General features: G+C 38.3%; 1 protein-coding gene across 5 annotated transcripts in view; it reads right to left on the bottom strand.

Annotated features, from left to right (window-relative positions):
- The window catches only part of pbx4 (pre-B-cell leukemia transcription factor 4), a 407,509-nt gene that overhangs the window by 69,386 nt on the left and 319,780 nt on the right, over positions 1-18,343 (bottom strand). For all 5 annotated transcript variants that reach the window (XM_073069171.1, XM_073069173.1, XM_073069169.1 and 2 more), the window contains exons 3-4: positions 7,638-7,882; positions 6,525-6,715 (exon numbers count right to left, since the gene is read on the bottom strand). In XM_073069171.1, coding sequence (XP_072925272.1) covers positions 6,525-6,715; positions 7,638-7,882 — 436 coding nt within the window. The remainder of the gene's footprint in view (positions 1-6,524; positions 6,716-7,637; positions 7,883-18,343) is intronic.

The following is an 18,343-nucleotide window of genomic DNA, read 5'->3' as shown; positions in this document are numbered from 1 at the left end:
GTTGCTTTATTTCCTCAGAAATTACATTGTGAAAAGGCACTAGACTTTCATGACTTATTAAAGTTGTAAAGTCAACATATTTCATCTATTCTAACAGACAACTACAAAGTTACTTAGAAGAAATTGGTGCACCATATAGTTAAGTGCAACTTTACCAAACTGATTAGGCCACAGCTGAAGAATTATGTACGCATCTGGCTGACAGTATAAGTTAGAGCATTACGGACTAAGTGCTAGAAATGGATATCTGTATAAGGATTTTGATTTGAAATGTTAGCTGTCCAATTCCCGCCACAGATGCTGTTGACCCACTGAATTCGAGCAGTTTTTTTTTTATTGGCTGAAGGATGCTTGATAGTGGGCATGGATGTGATGGGCTGAATGATCTTCTTTGTGCTCTATGATCCTAGGAATATGACTCAACAAGGAATGTCAGGAGCATGAGGAGTGCTCCACCTAGTCTTCATGAGTACTACTTCAAAAGTATTTAAAACCTGAAATCGCGCATAACAAGTTAATGTACTAAATTGGTACTCCATCCGCCATACTACATGTTTATCCCCCCCACTGGTGGCATACTAATGTTGTCTTAGAAGGCCTTCCACAAAAACACTGACCTAATAGATAACTGCTCCAATTAGACAAAGAGGGACACGAACCATATTTTAACACCAAACTTCTTATGGGACACACCTGTCTTAGAAATAGACTACTATTCCTTTACTGTGCTGGATTAAAAGTGTAAGACAGTCTGGATAACAATGCTGTGGGAGACTCTTTACTATCATTGTCTTCACAAAAACAATTAGGGATGGAAATTCTATCTTTCCAATAGAGAGCTGAGAAATGGATATAGTATAGATACAGATAAAAATTTAGAGATAATGGCAAGATGAAATTTGAACTGATATAAACTGACCCCAGAGAATAAGCTAATACTGTTGAGGAACAATATTCAGAGCAGAGAGCAGAATGGGGTCAAGGTAAAACTCGTGGAGGCCTTGGCTGGAATGAAAAAGCACTGCTGATAACTGTGAAGTTGCACTTGCCAGAAAAGGATGAAATGGCTAGGTCTTACTTTATTTGCAAAAGCTGTGGGTGACCTAACAAGGACCTACATAATTATAAAACTGTTTCCACTTCAGGTAAAAGAAAACCTGGAAGCCATTAAGATAATATGGTCACTAAGAGATAAATGGAGCAGATTGATGTTAATCTGAAGCTAGTTACTAATAGAAATCACTAATGTACTTAATAGGAGAATAGGTAATCACACTAAGGAAAAAGATATAGCGCATTATTCTGAAAGACAAGGAAATAACGTAGAGCATTAATAACTGACAAACCAAGTTTAGAGCATGAATAAGTACTGCTGTGATACAGGGGCATAGGGTATTCCCCTGAAGATCTGAATTCCCATTGTGATGTTTAGGAGATTGTGCAATAAATGCAAAACAGCCTGTGATTACTTTACCAATCCCACACATTTAGTGGTTGGCCAAAAGCAATGATTGCAGGTTTTTTGTTAGATTTGATCATTGTTCTGCAGCAACAAGGTGTGATAACAAATAAATCTATCCCCCAAAATGCTCCAGCATGTACGCACTCTTCAGGAAGTGTAATACCCATGATTAAAGTTTTCTTGTTGCAAGAGTCTGCAAATAACTACATTAACTTTCATTGCATTCTTCTAAACTAGCTGGCTGCTTCAACTAATGTTGTTCCCTTAACTTCATTTCATGTGAATACTAGAAGTTTTAATTTTAAACTAATAATAACAATTTTTTAGTGTTGGCCAATAACAGTTAAGTAGTGTGTTGTCTATCTTGCCCAATTTAATTTTCCATCACTTTCAATAGAACAAAAAGAAATTGATGATTCTTGTTTATTTAGTTATCTTTTGTGATTAAGAATTAAAATGACCTTAATTGTGTTTCCAAACCTAAATTATTTCATATAATTGAATATTAGGACTTTGAGATAATTCCTCTTAATATTGCCTCATTATAGGAAGGACATGGAAGCTTTAGTAGGGGTGCAGAGGAGATTTACCTAGATGTTGCCTAGGTAGCATGACTCACAAGAAAAATAGTGAGCTAGGACTTTTTTCTTTGGAGCAAAGGAGGACAAGAGATGACTTGAGAGGTGTACAGGATGATAAGAGGTATAGATAGAGTGGACAGCTAGCAACTTTTTCTCAGGGCAGAAATGGCAAATAGGAGATCACATAATTTTAAGGTGATTGGGAGAGGGGAAGTACAAGTGGGATGTCAGAGGTAGTTTTTTTTTACACGGAGAGTGATGAGTGCATTGAATGCTCTACCAGGGTTAGAGGCAGAGGAAGGGACAATTAGGGACAATTAAGAAATATTCTAATTAGCACATAGATGAAAGAAGAATGGAGGGCTATGTGGAAGAGAAGTGTTAGAATGATCTTGGAGTAGATTAAAAGGCTGACACAACACCAAGGGCTGAAGGGCCTGCACTGTACCTAATTACTTTGTTCTCTTTTTGCACTACTTATGCATTTTTTATACTTCTTACTGTAACTTATATTAATTTTTTTATGTATTGCACTGTACTACAACTACAAAACAACAGATTTCACAACATATGTCATTGATAATAAACCTGATTCTGATTCTGTGTTATACTGTTCTATATTGATGGTATTAGGCTGGAACTTGCAAAAATTGAATACAGCAGGTTATTTGCTGACAAATTGATATATAGTAAGGGGAGGAGGCTTTTAAAAGTAAAGTAACAAGAATTCAAGGTCTGTCATGTTCCTGTTAGAGAGAAGGATAAGACTGGTAGGGTTAGGGAACCCTGGATGATGAGGGATATTGAGGCTCTGGTCAGGTAAAAAAATGGATGCATGTTCAGATACATCAGCTGAGAATAAGTGAATCCCTGGATGAGTGTACAGGATGCAAAAGTATATTTAAGTACGAAATCAGAATGGCAAAATGGGAGCATGAGACTGCATTGACAGAAGGGATAATGAAGAATCCAAAGAGATGTTATAAGATGCTAAGGGAAAAAGAGTAACATAGGAAAAAACAAGCTCCCTCAAAGACCAAAGCGTCTATGTGTGGAGCCATAAAAGGGGAATAAGATCCTCAATGAATAGTTCACCTTCTTATTCTGGATAAAGACATGAAGATTTTAGAATGTGAGATAGTTAATCAAGGATAGTACACATTACAGCAGAGGAGATGCTGGATGTCTTAAAGTGTATCAAGGTAAATCTCCAGGGACTGATCAGGTCTTAGAGTACTACAGCACAGAAAAAGGCCCTTTGGCCAATCTAGTCCCTGCCAGCCTTGTCTCCTGTCTAGTCTCATCTATCTGCACCTAGACCATAGCCCTCCATACCCTTCTCATCCATGTATCCAATCCGGTCTTAAAAGATGAATTTGAACCTCATAATTTTGATGGCAGCTCATTCCACTCTCACGCCACCTTCTAAGTGAAGAAGATCCCCGTCAGATTCCTTTTAAGTATTTCACTTTACACTCTAAACCTATGACCTCTACTCTAGTCTCAACCAACCTGACGAGTGAAAGCTTACGTCCCTCATAATTTTGTATATGTTTATAAAATTGCCCCTAATTCTCCTGTGATAAGTGGAGTAAAGTCCTAACCTTTCCAACCTTTCCTTATATAACTCAATTCAACCTCATTACTATCTTATACAACTTCAACATTGCAGTACTCAATGCCCTGATTTATGAAGGGCAATTTGCTAAGAGTTCTCTTTACTGCCCTATCTACCTGGGATGCCACTTTCAAGGAATTATGAATTAGTATTCCCAAGTCCCTTTGTTCTACCGTACACTATGGAGCCCTGTCATTCACTGTGTAGGTCTTACCCTGGTTTGTTCTCCCAGAGTGCAACATCTCACACTTGTCTACTTTAAATTCCATCTACCATTTTTCAGCCCTTTGCCCAGCTGGCTGAGGTGAGGCTGCAAGCTTTGATAGCTGTCCTTAGTGTGCACTAAGCCGCCAATCTTGGTGTCACCTGCTGATCCAGTTATCACATTATCATCTAAGTCATTAAAAAACATATATGTAAAAGAACAAAAGAACCAGCACTGATCCCTGCAGCTCAGTACTAATCACAGGCCTCCAGTCAGAGAGACAACCATATATTATCACTCTCTGGCTTCTCCCATTGTCAATGTTGAATCTAAATGATTACTTCATTCTGAATGCCAAGTGTATTAACCTCATGGACCAGTTTCTCATGTGAGACTTTGTGAAAAATCTTGCAAAAGTCTATGTAGACAACATCCACAACCTTCCCTTCACCAGCCTTCTTTGTAACCTCCTCAAAACAATATCAAAGATATATTCAAAAACACTGTTGGAAGCTTGAGAACAAATTGAATGAGACTTGGCTAATATATATATATATATATGTATCGTTGTTAACAACAGATGATGTGCCAGAAGACAAGAAGGGGCCAATATTATTTAATAAGGGCTGCAAAGAAAAACTGGGGAACTACAGACCACTAAGCTTAATATCTAGGTAGGTGAGTGACTAGAGGAGATTCTCAGGTACAAGACATATGCACATTTTAAGAATGAGTTAATTAGGAATAATCAACATTGCTTTGCATGTGGGAGATTCCATCTCATGAATTTGATTAAGTGTTTTGAAGGTGGGGGGGGGGGGGGGGGGGATGTGGAGATACATCTCTACCGAAGGAGGTGTAAGGCACTCCTTCCCTCCACTAGCCTGCAGGTCACCGTTGACCAAGGTGTAGCACCAGCTTAGTCCCCGATCAGGGTCACATGGAGCCATGGGAGCAGGTGATGGATGATCGTATGAGCAGCTCAAGTCCTGGTTATGCGGCCACTGACACCAGGCAGACAATCTCTGAAGAGTATTGATAATGGCTGAGGTCACTCGTCTTGTAAATATATTGCCCAGAAGGTAGCAATGGCAAACCCTTTCTGTAGAAAAAATTGGCAAAAACAATCACGGTCATAGATCATGGTCGCCTATGTCATATGACATGGCACATCACAAACAAACAAATCAAGGTCATTGAGGGCAAGGCAGTAATCTATACAAACTTCAGTAAGGCCTTTAATAAAGTTCCACACAATAGGCTGCTATGAAAAGTTACATCTCCCTGGAATCCTGGGAGAGCGGACTAACTGAATACATAATTGGCACGATGATAGGAAGCAGAGGACAATGGTGGAAGAATATTTTTAGTACTGGAACCAGTGACTAGTAATGTGCTTCAGGGGTTGGTGCCAGGTCCATTTCTGTTTGTCACCTGTATAAATGATTTGGATGACAACGTACAAGACATGGTTGGTAAGTTTTCAGTTTACAGTGAAACTCAACTTCTGTCTCTTTGGCTCCTCACCTATTCGGCTTCACTTTCCAATCCCATGTTATTGATATGAAAATAATCCCCTCGTTCAAGCTTCAAAGCAATGTTACTGTTCTTTACCATTAGTCCTACCAGCATCACTTAATGCTGTCCTATACCCAACTGTGAATGTGTCTTTATTTGAGATCTTTAGTATCACGTATTCTTAACATTATAGTATCATGGAATTGTATGGCACATAAACAGTTACTATGGCCCAACTTACACATGAAAACCATGATGCCTATCTACCTAATCCCATTTGCCCATATTAGGCTTGTCTCCCATCCTTTCCCATCTTAGTACCCTCCAAATATGTATATATGTTTAAATGCTGTAATTATATCTACATCTACAACTTCACTTGGAACTCATTTCATATATAACTACCACATACAATGTGGAAAAACTTACCCCTCATATCTTCTTTAAATTTCTCCCCTCTTATCCTTAAACCCATATATTCTGTAAAAAGACTTGAAATCCCTGCCCTAACCATGCCTCTTAGTGTTTTACAAAACTTCATAAGGTCATCTCTCAGCCTCCTACATTCTAATGAGAATAAAAACAAACAGCATTTCTCTTTGGATGTTTCACTGAATATATATTGTAACTAACAGCACCATAAAACAAACTCTGTCACTATGTTCTTTCATTACATTAGATTTATTTATTTTTTTTTGCAAAGTTCAATATTACCCATCAGTACCATTCTTGCAATGTTTGCTTCCCTGGAAATCACAGTGCCATAGAATCAGAAAGTCACAAGCATGGAACCAGGTCATTCAAGTACATGTTTCCATTGAGCTTCCATTTGTGTTGTTAGCACACATTCAAGCATTGCCACAGAGTTTCATTAACATCTTTATTACACACATGCTCGCCTGTAGATCTGCAGCCATTTTATGACAGCAGTTTATTTTGTATAATATGGAAAGCCTCACATTTGAATGTTTGCCCATTGATGGTTTCTTGAACGGCAAGTGGAGAAATGAGGTACTTTCTCCATCAGTCCTTAATTAGCAGCTTGCAGTCAAAAACTCATCACAGATTTAGCAATACTTCACTTTTACAAGTAACAACAGCATCAACAGTTTCAACAGATGCCAGCAGTTTGAAACTTACCTTGCATCAAGGAATCGAGATCTGAGGATCATCACTGCTTCACATGTACTCTGCTTTAGCTGCATCTGAATAGAGCTGAATTTGCGGTGGATAATAGAAACCATGCGCTCAATCTCCTTTGGTGAAATGGGTCTGGTCCGACTTTGTTCACGAAGCAAGTTCATGACGTGTGTGGTGAATTCACTACATGCCTACCCACAGAACAATCCAAGATTAGAAGATGCATTAACAAGGAATTCATCAGATGGAATTCATAAATGGATGGTAATAATGAGATTTGTCTTATTTCTATATCAGTAAATGAAGCTTTCAGCTCCTATAGACAACATGCTACAAAGTTCACATGCAATACTCCACAACTTCAGGGGAAAAAAAATTGGATCATGTAGTTCTCCAAGTGCCTTTGGGTCTGGTAATGGAAAAAGTTGTAAGTACTTGAGCTCAGGTCAGGCACAGATTTGCTGTAGATGGGTCAGATTTTCATTTTATACACAAGCAGATCCTTATGAGAACCTTAGATGAAGGAATTTGTATTGTATTGTTTGAATAACTAGAACGTAATTTGTAAAATGTAACTATTTTACACTTCAAAGAAAAATTAACTTACACTATAGCATTTGTGGCTTTATAACATTTATCAGTATCTTGTTAAGCATTATTAAAAGTAAATGTTTTTATGATTGAGCCTCTGAAGTACATAGTTTAGATTGTCAAGCTGTCAGCCACCAGGTAAAAACATTGGACACCACTTAAGGACAATTATGGAGTGTAAGTAAAGTTTCTCTCATTCATTATTATCCAGCTATGCCAGATTCATTAACAGGTGGATGCTTATGTTCTGTAAATATCTCTCTAAAAAAAATTCACTTGGCTCTAACATTTGGTTTTTGTTATGATTAAATCATGCTTTACAAAGGTTAAATATAAACTTGTAAGGCAATCCACTAATGTTTGTCACTCAAACAACCCGAATGCTCCATTTCATGTTTGAATTGATTTTACTACTGGTGAAAGGATTTATTTGCTGAACACAAATATGAAATTTCAAAAGAAGTAAAACCGATGTCCTATGAGCTATTACTCCTTTCCAATGTTTGGTTACATGGATCACACCTGCTCATATTTCTCCAGCTCTGAGTGGTAAATCTGTCGGATTTGTGCAAGTTTGGCTCTGTAGTCAGAGTGCTCGATGGAATTGTCATTTGGTGATCCACCAGATGCCGCTGCTGCCGCTGCTGCTGCAGCTGAACCTCCACCCTTTTCAGGACCAGATACTCCTTCTGCCAAAAGCATGTTATCCAGTCTCATCAACTGTGGATCTGGAGGCTCCTCTTCTTGGACACCCCGAATACTCAGCACTGTGTAAAGCAAAAGAGATTGTTACTGACTTTGCAATGGAAACATCAATAAAAAAAAGTGCCAAGAAATAAAATCATAACTTTGCCATAATCAACAGGTGTTAAAATGACATAGCACATTGTTATCCAGTCAAGCATGGAATTGAAGAATGGTACATGTACCATTTAACTAATCACAAGAGATACAGTCAAAGAAATGTTTTAGTGGTAGAAAATCCTTTAAAAATGTACAAGCTTCTTTTTAAGTGGCCTTCTCACACAAGGTCAGAAGCATTGCCTGTTGTAAAACATATCAAATAGGGATTAGGATTAAAAATTCCAGAGATTGGGATTTAGCAATGGAACTACAGATTCATTATCTAAGGTTAACAAATAACTTCACAATGAATCCGTAGTATGATATTGATATTCAACATTTCAGTTCATTAAAATTTTATATTACTCAAGATCTATATCAAAATTAAACTACACTATTGAATTTTAACAAAAGCTTGTAAAATAATGAAGAGCAATTGTAACAGCATCAATAATCAGTTAAAAGATCCTCAGCAATGATTCCCAATTAATTGATTGTGTACTGAAAGCCCAGCATTTTTCAGTTAGGTTTCAAGTAATATTGGCAAACAATGGAACACAGAAAAATTAATAATGTACTGAAGCATATTCTGTAAACATACTTTTGTATAGTACTATTAGCTTCCATGCTGATTTGTACACTTATTAGGTTATGTTCCCTAACACTCCCAAACACTCAGTGTCTACTATAAATAATAATAAAGGCAACTGGTATATTGGATTACTAACCCTTTACTTTTTCTTTTCAGCCTCACACCATCCTAACTTGGAAATATATCACCATCACTAAGTTATTACTGAATACAGATCCTGAAACTGACAGCAAGACTGCAGATGTTCAAGGTTTCCTCAAGTCCAATTAAGCAAGTTTATAAATAAATGCTGGCTTTCTGCCATATTTAGATCTCAAAAACCTAAAATCTTAAATCAAACAAAATAAACTCTGAAGATATGAGAGAGAGTTGGCAATGGGTGACTGGGAGAACGCTTTTTTGAAAGACATGGCAGTAGCTGGTGTTTAAAGAAATAATGCATACATACACTGCAAAATAATACATTCCTGAAAGGCACTAAAACCCCAAAAGGAAAATCAAATCATCTGTGGCTGACACTAAAAATTAAAGAAAGTATCATGTCAAAAAAAGAGACTTACAAAGTTGCCAAAAATAGCAGCTAGCCTAAGGATTAGAAGCTTTTTGGAACTTAGCAAAGTAGGATCATGAAATTGAAGGCAAGATGTATGTAGATTGATGAGAAACATAAAAATGGATTGTAGGATATTTTATAGGTACATAAAAAGGAAATGATTAGTGAAGACAAATGTGGGCCTCTTCCAAACAGAGACAGCACAGTTTATAATGAGAACTGAAGAACTGGCAGAATAATTTACCTCATGGATAAAATTTGCTTGATATGGTAGAGAATGAAAGGTTGAGCAGGAATGATGAACTGAAGGAACTAAGTTAAAAAATAACACAAGGCAAGTTGATGAGCTTCAAAGCTGATAAATCCCAAAGACCTGATAACCTATACCCCGAGTTTTGAAATAGATAATTTTATCTTCAAGGTTTTTGTATATTCTGAAATTGTTTCAGTGGATTCGAAGATGCCATGATAAAGAGAGGAGAAAGAGAGAGGGATAAGCAGGCAAAACCACTCTTGTTGAATGAATCATAGGTGGTGATGAGTCAGTGTACAGGAGCAGATTGAATTACCTGTCCTGGATTCAAATTACAGAAACCAGCATCCGTGGACTCTATACTTCTCATTGCATCAGTATAACACAAAGAATGAAATCCTTGCGTTATAGATTTGTAAGTCTATAATGCAAAGATTAACAAGGATTCCATTCTGAAATGTTATCATGACTTGGAGGAAAATATGTAATAGTACTGGAAAATGCTGAGACCGAGGGTCAATATTGATCAAAGCACAGCAGGCTCAAAGTCATCATGGCCTATACCTGCTCCCTTTTCTAAGATACTAAAAATGAATAGCAGATTATAATAATAATAATTATTATTAAGATCATGATATAAACTAAGAAAGTTTTGTAACAGCAATTTTCCCCATTCTTCCAGCAGAGGGACCATGGTTCATTCATTGCTCAATTGCTCATCCAACTATTTATTAAGGGGTTCCTTCCATATCCCAAAGAAGTGTGTAGGTGAGTAGTATGATTAGAGGTGGTGATAAGAAAGTGGGCTGATTAAAAAATGGGATTAATAGTAGTACAAAAGGTTTAGATGGGAAAAAATTTGTTAGGTGTTCCTAGAAAGGATTCCAGATATAGTATGTGGACAGGCCGACTAGAATAGAGGCCATACTAAGCAATGTTCCTGTTCAGATGAAAGATGTCTCAGTGGGTGAATAGTACAAAGATAATAACTACAACTCCCTAACCTTTAGTATAATCATGGACAAGAATAAGAGGAGATGATATGGAGATGTATTTAATTGGGGGAGGGCTAATTACAACAGTAATAAGCAGGAACTTGGCAGTGTATATTTGAACAGGATGTTCTTACAGAAATGAACAGCAGATATGTGGTGGTTGCTTAGGGATCACCTATGTGGAGCTCTGGGTAGACAAGTCACACTGAGACATGGAAAGGTAGGGTAAATGAAGCACGGTTGACAAGAGAGGCGGAGTGTTTAGTTAATGGGAAGAAGGAAGCATAAGGTTTAGGAAGCAGTCAGAATTATAAGGTAGCCAGGAAGAAACTTAAAAAGGGAATTAGAAGAGCTAGAAGAGGCAGGTAGGATTAAGAAAACCCCCAAGTCATTCTACACATATGTATGTGAAGAACGGGGGGATGACCAAAGTGAAGATAGGAATGCTCAGGGATAAATAGGGATATACGGTATGTGCCTGGATGCAAAGGAATTAGGGTAGGTCCTAAATGAACAGTTGTTTCAACACATTTGCACCAGGGAGAAAGAATATGAGCTCAGCGTAAAAGGCTAACATTCAGGTTAAGAAAGAGATAGTGCTGGATCTTTTAAAAAAACATTGGGATAGATAAGTCACTGGTCTCAGACAGGATATACCCCAGTTTACTCCAGGAAGTGAGGGAAGAGATTGCTAGGGTATTGATGATTATCTTTGCATCATGCCTGAGCTGTACCAGTCGCGTTCTTAGTGTAAATGGATGGTTTGGGTGGTTTGTGGTCATCATAGACTTGATAGACCAAAGGGCCTATTTCCATATTTCACTAAGACTCTATTTACAGGTCTAGAGTACTACAGTCGAGCCAGTCAGCAGGAAGAAGAAATGTCTTCACTTACATCTCTGTGAAGTGCAGTCCATCTGATATCAAAATAATATTTTTAACCAGTTTAAGTACAGCAGGTAAAGAGACAAAAAGATTAAGGGGTAGAGGAAGACCGGTATGAAGGTAAGCTTCAGTGACCATAAAAACATATTAACCTTTTTCCAAATACGTGAAGAAAAAAAGGTTAGTGAAGGTAAATATCCCCTACATTCAGAAATGGGGAAATTTTAATTGAGAACAAAAACAGCCAAACTGATTTTTTTTTTGTGTCCTCCCTCAGATATGTTGGGAAACTAAAGAGACTACAGAGACTACAGAGAGAAAATCAAGTAAATAAGTACAGTGAAAAAATACTGTTAGGGGAACTCATAGGGCTAAAGGACCAAAGCCAGTTACATCTTCAATGCTGCCTCCTTGCTGTCAGGTTCAAGAATACCAGTGAATGATACAGAGTATCCTCAAAGGGGAGAGTGAGGGGCCTGATGAAAGATCTTGGCCGAAAATGTCAACTCTTTATTCTTTTCCATAGATGCTGCCTGACCTGCTGTGTTCCTTCAGCATTTTGTGTATGTTACTTAAGGCTACAAGCAGTATTTAGGCAGCAAAAGAAAGGGTTAAAAAGCAGAACATCAAATGATTACTTCTGAGACTAAGTACAGAAATGTGGAGGAGAGAGCTGATGATGCATGGGAGAAACGTAATAATATAAACCTTAAACTTCTGAAGCACAGCCCTAGTAACAATCTCATTATAGCAACTCAACAACATTACCTCTAAAATGGACTACTGTCTTTTTTCTTGTAAAAATTGTGTATAATTTGTTTTTCTTCTGAATCCTGTTGATCTCAAAGCCATGTGCCTGTGATGCCACTGCAAGTTTTTCATTTCACTTGTGCTTATGGCAATGAACACATTTTGATGTTAACTATCATTGATAAAATTTGCAATACTTTACCAATAGACGAAGGAATACAGTGATTTAACAGATAGATCAAATCTTATGTCAGATGATTATACTAAACTAAATCCAGAGTTAATCCCAACAGTTCTTGTTAGAATTTTTTTTGCACATTTTTCTGTATTTGATGCCATCAGAATAAAAGCTGGTAATATGGATGAAGAAAGCAGTAAGGTAACTTGTTTGATTCATTTGTTCAGCTTAACTTCACATCATTTGGACTCCCATTAATGGACTTACAATTCCATTATAAAGTTCCTAAGTCCTGAAAGAGCAAGAGGGACTGAAAAAGGAGGGATGGTGTTACTAGTGAAGAAAAATGCCACAGCATTGTTCTGTCAAGATAGACTGCAGAACTCATCTCATGAGACATTATGGGTGGAACTGAGTAACAAGAAAGGTATGACCATGTTAATGGGGCTATATTAACATGGTCTGAGGAACTTGGAAGAACAAATTTGTAGAGTGATCGCAGGCTGTTACAAGAAACAAAGTTGCTATAGTAGGTGATTTTAAGTTTCACATATTGACTGGGACTCCCATACTGCAAAAGGTTTCATGTTCAGGAATGTTACGTAGATCAGTACAAAGAAGTCCCAATGAGAGAGTGCGCGATACTTGATCTGCTATTAGGGAATGAGACATGACAGATGACATAAGTTTGTGTAGGGGAACACTTTGCATTTAGTGATCATAATACCATTAGTTTCAAAGTAAATATGGAAAAAGGTATGTCTGGACCGTGGATTGAGATTCTAAATTGGAGAAAGGCCAACTTTGATTGTATTAGAAAGGAACTGGCAAATGTGGATTGGGACAGGCTGTTTTCTGGCAAAGGTGTACCTGGTAAGTGGGAGGCCTACAAGAGCAAAATTTTGAGAGTAAAAGCTTGTATGTGCCTGTCAGAAAAAAAGGTAAAGATAACAGGTGTAGGGAACCTTGGTTTTCAAGACATATTGAGGGTCTTGTTAGGGGAAAAAAAAGGTGCATTGCAGGTAAAGGCAGGTGGGAACAAATGAGGTGCTTATGGAGTATAAGAAATGCAAGAGAATACTTAAGAAAATAATCAGGAGGGCTAAAGGGCATGAGGTTGCCTTAGCAGACAAGATGAAGGAGAATCCTATGGGATTCTACAGATATCTTAAGAGCAAAAGGATTGGAAGGGGCAACTCTGGCCATTTGTAAGTTCAGAATGGTAATCCACACATGGAGCCAAAAGACATGGGGAGATCTTAAATGCATTTTTTTACATCTGTGTTTACTCAGAAAACAGACACAAAGTCTATAGAAGTGAGGCAAAATGGTGTCAATTTCATAGTCTCTATACAGATCACAGGGAAGGATGTGTTTGCTGTCTTTGAGACAAAATTAGGGTGGATAAATCCCCAGGGCCTGACAAGGTGTTCCCTCAGACCCTGTGGGAGGCAAGTGCAGAAGTTGCCGGGGCTCCAGCAGGGATATTTAAATCATCTTAGTGACAGGTGAGGTACCAGAGGATTGGAGGATAGCCAATGTTGTTTTGCTGTTTAAGAAAATCTCTAAAAATAAAGCAGGAAATTATAGGCCAGTGATCCTGACATCAGTAGTGGGAAAGTTATTGGACGGTATTCTAAGGGTTTGTATATCCAAGTATTTGCATAGACATGGACTGATTAAGGATAGTCAGCATGGCTTCATACGTGATACATCATCTAACCAATCTTATAGATTTCTTCGTGAAAGTTACCAGGAAAGTTGATTAAGGTAAGGCAGTGAATATTGTCTACATGGACTTTATCAAGGCATTCAACAAAGTCTCACAGAAGAACAAGCATAATGTTTTTTCTTGTGTTATTTATTTAATTGGGTTCACTTTATCTAGTTTTAGGATTTATTTGAAGATCTGATCATATTTTAGGTCATATTTATTCTGAAATAGAGAAAATTCTACAGGATTCACAAGCTTTCTAGCACCACCACTGTACCTGCAGGAAAAATGTAAATAAGGTTGAACTAGTACAGAGAAAAATGACAAGGACGTTGCTGGGTCTGGAAGATCTGAGTTATAAGGAACGATTGAAGTTAGGATTTTATTCCTTGGAATGTAGAAGATTGAGAGGCGATTTTATAGAGGTATACAAAATTATGATAGGTATAGATAGGAGAAATGCAAGCAGGCTGTTTCCACTGAAGTTGGGTGAAATTACATGGGTTAAGAGAGAAAGGTGGTAAGTTTAAGGGGAACATGAGGAGAAACCTCTTCACTCAGAGGGTGATAAGAGTGTGGAACGAGCTGCCAGTGTAAGCGATACAAGAAGCTTGATTAACTTATAATAACTGCTGTCTTTGCAGATAATATGCTACATATGACACTCATGCTGCATGCAGAAGTCAGAATAACTCCATTGACAAACTGGGGAGCCTTTCGTCTTTTATAAGTATGACTTTTGTATACACACTTGAAAGAGATTTTCACTTGCAGCTCAGAGTTCTAAAACATGCAGTCATTTATGATGGAACTCGGGTTCTTGCAGAAATCTTACCGGCACCTTCTTGCCATGAATGCCACCTCTTTTGATTCCCTTCTTCAATTGTTGTTTTACTTATTTCTGACCACTTAATTTTGAAAGCGATCTTGCTGAGCCCATCTGCTGATGTGATGACTCAGATCCCAACTCAGGTTGGTCTACTTAACATGTGTTTTACAGAAAGAGGAAGAATTCTGCCATTGACCAAGAGAGATATTTGACCCTTTAACTAAGACCCTTTGATTCTTTATTGTTACTTAAGTCTGATGCTTCTGTGAATGAACAATGCAGACAGTAATTTAGCACAATAAGGTTGAAAGATCTCTAAAAATTAAATTTGAGCACAGCACATATATTGATTTAATTTGGATCACGTGAAAGCAGAAGGTGCAAGTCAACATGTTGTGTCAAGACCCTACATCATGACAGAGGGGAGCAGGAGAGATTGTAGCATATGAAACAGATGGAATAAAGGGTGGTAGGTGATAGATAGAACTGGATGGTAAGGGGATAATGGGCAGGTGGATTTAATGAAATTCACAAAAATTACACCAACTTTATTTTACTTCCTTTTTATTTAGATACAGCACTATGACAAGCCCTTCTGGCCCAACATACCTGTGATGCCCAATTAATCTACTAACCCATACATTTTTGGAATGTGGGAGGAAACTGGAATACCTAGAGGAAACCCATGTGGTCACAGAGAGAACACACAAACTCATTACAGATAGCAGTGGAATTGAACCCAGGTCACTGGCAATGTAAGCAATCTGTTAATCAATTTTGTTCTTTTAAGTTAGTCATCTTAGAATGACTAAATCATGAGAAGATTATTTGGCCTATTGAGTCCAAACTGGTAGGGGAAATCTAGCTTGTCCTTGTCCTCAGTGCCCTATAAATTTTTTCTCATGCATTTCCAATTCTCTTTCTAATGTAAATACGGAATCTACTAATACTCATGGCAGTCCTTGCCAGACCCTATACTTGCTGTGTCACCTTAGTTCTTTCAAGTCCCCTACTTTTAAGTCACCACCCATTCTCCATTGGGAATCAGTGTCTCTTTATCTAAGGCAGGACAGATTAGAGGGCTTGTCTACCAAGGCCATATGGGTAGAGCTGAGGAACAGAAAAGGTAAGACCATATTAATGGGGTTGTATTATAGACCACCCAACAGTCAGCGAGAATTGGAGGAACAAATCTGCAGAGAGATAGCAGACAACTGCAGGAAACATAAATTGTATAGTAGGGGATTTTAATTTTCCACATATTGATTGGGACTCCCATACTGCTAAAGGTCTAGATGGGTTAGAGTTTGTAAAATGCGTTCAGGAAAATTTTCTAAATCAATATATAGAGGTACAGACTAGAGAGGATGCAATATTAGATCTCCTATTAGGAAACGAGTTAGGACAGGTGACGGAAGTATGTGCAGGGGAACACTTTGGTTCCAGTGATCATAACATCATTAGTTTCAACTTGATAATGGATAAAGATAGATCTCTGGTCCTCGGGTTGAGGTTGTAAACTAGAAAAAGGCCAAATTTGAAGAAATGAGAAAGGATCTAAAAAGCGTGGATTGGGACAGGTTGTTCTCTGGCAAGGATGTCGTTGGTAAGTGGGAGGCCTTCAAAGGAGAAATTTTGAGAGTGCAGAGTTTGTATGTTCCTGTCAGGATTAAAGGCAAAGTAGAATAAGGAACCTTGGTTCTCTAGGGATATTGGAACTCTGATAAAGAAGAAGAGAGATATGTATAACACGTATAGGAAACAGGGAGCAAATAAGGTGCTTGAGGAGTATTAAAAGTGCAAAATAAATACTTAAGAAAGAAATCAGGAGGGCTAAAAGAAGACATCAAGTAGCTTTGGCAGTCAAGGTGAAGGATAATCCAAAGAGCTTCTACAGGTATATTAAGAGCAAAAGGATAGTAAGGGATAAAATTGGCCCTCTTGAAGATCAGAGTGGTTGGCTATGTATGGAACCAAAAGAAATGGGGGAGATCTTAAATTGTTTTTTGCATCTGTATTTACTGAGGAAACCGGCTTGGAGTCAATGGAAATGAGGCAAACAAGTAGTGAGGTCATGAAACCTATACAGATTGAAGAGGAGGAGGTGCTTGCTATCTTGAGGCAAATGTGAGTAGATAAATCCCCAGGACCTGAGAGGGTATTCCCTCGGACCTTGAAGGAGACTAGTGTTGAAATTGCAGGGGCCCTGGCAGATATATTTAAAATGTCAGCATTTACGGGTGAAGTGCCGGAGGATTGGAGGATAGCTCATGTTGTTCCGTTGTTTAAAAAAGGCTCTAAAAGTAATCTGGGAAATTATAGGCCGGTAAGTTTGACGTCTGTAGTAGGTAAATTATTGGAAGGAATAGTAAGAGATAGGATCTACGAGCATTTGGATGGACAGGGACTTATTAGGGAGACTCAACATGGCTTTGTGCGTGGTAGGTCATGTTTGACAAATCTGTTGGAGTTTTTCGAGGAGGTTACCAGGAAAATGGATGAAGGGAAGGCAGTGGATGTTGTCTACATGGACTTCAGTAAGGCCTTTGACAAGGTCCCGCATGAGAGGTTACTTAGGAAGATTCAGTTGCTAGGTATACATGGTGAGGTAGTAAATTGGATTAGACATTGGTTCAATGGGAGAAGTCAGAGAATGGTAGTGGAGGATTGCTTCTCTGAGTGGAGGACTGTGACTAGTGGTGTGCCACAGGGATCAGTACTGGGTCCATTGTTATTTATCAGCTATATCAATGATCTGGATGATAATGTGGTAAACTGGATCAGCAAATTTGCTGATGATACAAAGATTGGAGGTGAAGTGGACAGTGAGGAAGGTTTTCGAAGCTTGCAGAGGGATTTGGACCAGCTGGAAAAATGGGCTGAAAAATGGCAGATGTTTCATACAGACAAGTGTGAGGTATTGCACTTTGGAAGGAAAAATGAAGGTAGAACATACAAGGTAAATGTAGGGCACTGAGGAGTGCAGTAGAACAGAAGGATCTGGGAATACAGATACAAAATTCCCTAAAAGTGGCGTCACAGGTAGATAGGTTCGTAAAGAGAGCTTTTGGTACATTGGCCTTATAAATCAAAGCATTAAGTATAAGAGTTGGAATGTTATGGTGAGGTTGTATAAGGCATTGGTGAGGCCGAATTTGGAGTATTGTGTGCAGTTTTGGTCACTGAATTACAGGAAGGATATTAATAAGGTTGAAAGAGTGCAGAGAAGGTTTACAAGGATGTTGCCAGGACTTGAGAAACTGAGTTACAGAGAAAGGTTGAATAGGTTAGGACTTTATTCCCTGGAGCATAGAAGAATGAGGGGAGATTTGATAGAGGTATATAAAATTATGATGGGTATAGATAGAGTGAATGCAAGCAGGCTTTTTCCACTGAGACTAGGGGAGAAAAAAACCAGAGGACATGGGTTAAGGGTGAAGGGGGAAAAGTTTAAAGGGAACATTTGGGGGGGGGTGGGGTTCTTCACACAGAGAGTGGTGGGAGTGTAGAATGAGCTGCCAGATGAAATAGTAAATGCGGGCTCACTTTTAACATTTAAAAAAAACTTGGACAGGTACATGGATGAGAGGGGTATGGAGGGATATGTCCAGGTACAAGTCAGTGGGACTAGGCAGA

Source organism: Hemitrygon akajei, chromosome 16 (genome assembly GCF_048418815.1).
Source record: "Hemitrygon akajei chromosome 16, sHemAka1.3, whole genome shotgun sequence".
Taxonomy (NCBI): Eukaryota; Metazoa; Chordata; class Chondrichthyes; order Myliobatiformes; family Dasyatidae; genus Hemitrygon; species Hemitrygon akajei.
The sequence above is the reverse complement of the archived record's forward strand: the minus strand, read 5'-3'. Positions and strand labels throughout refer to the sequence as shown.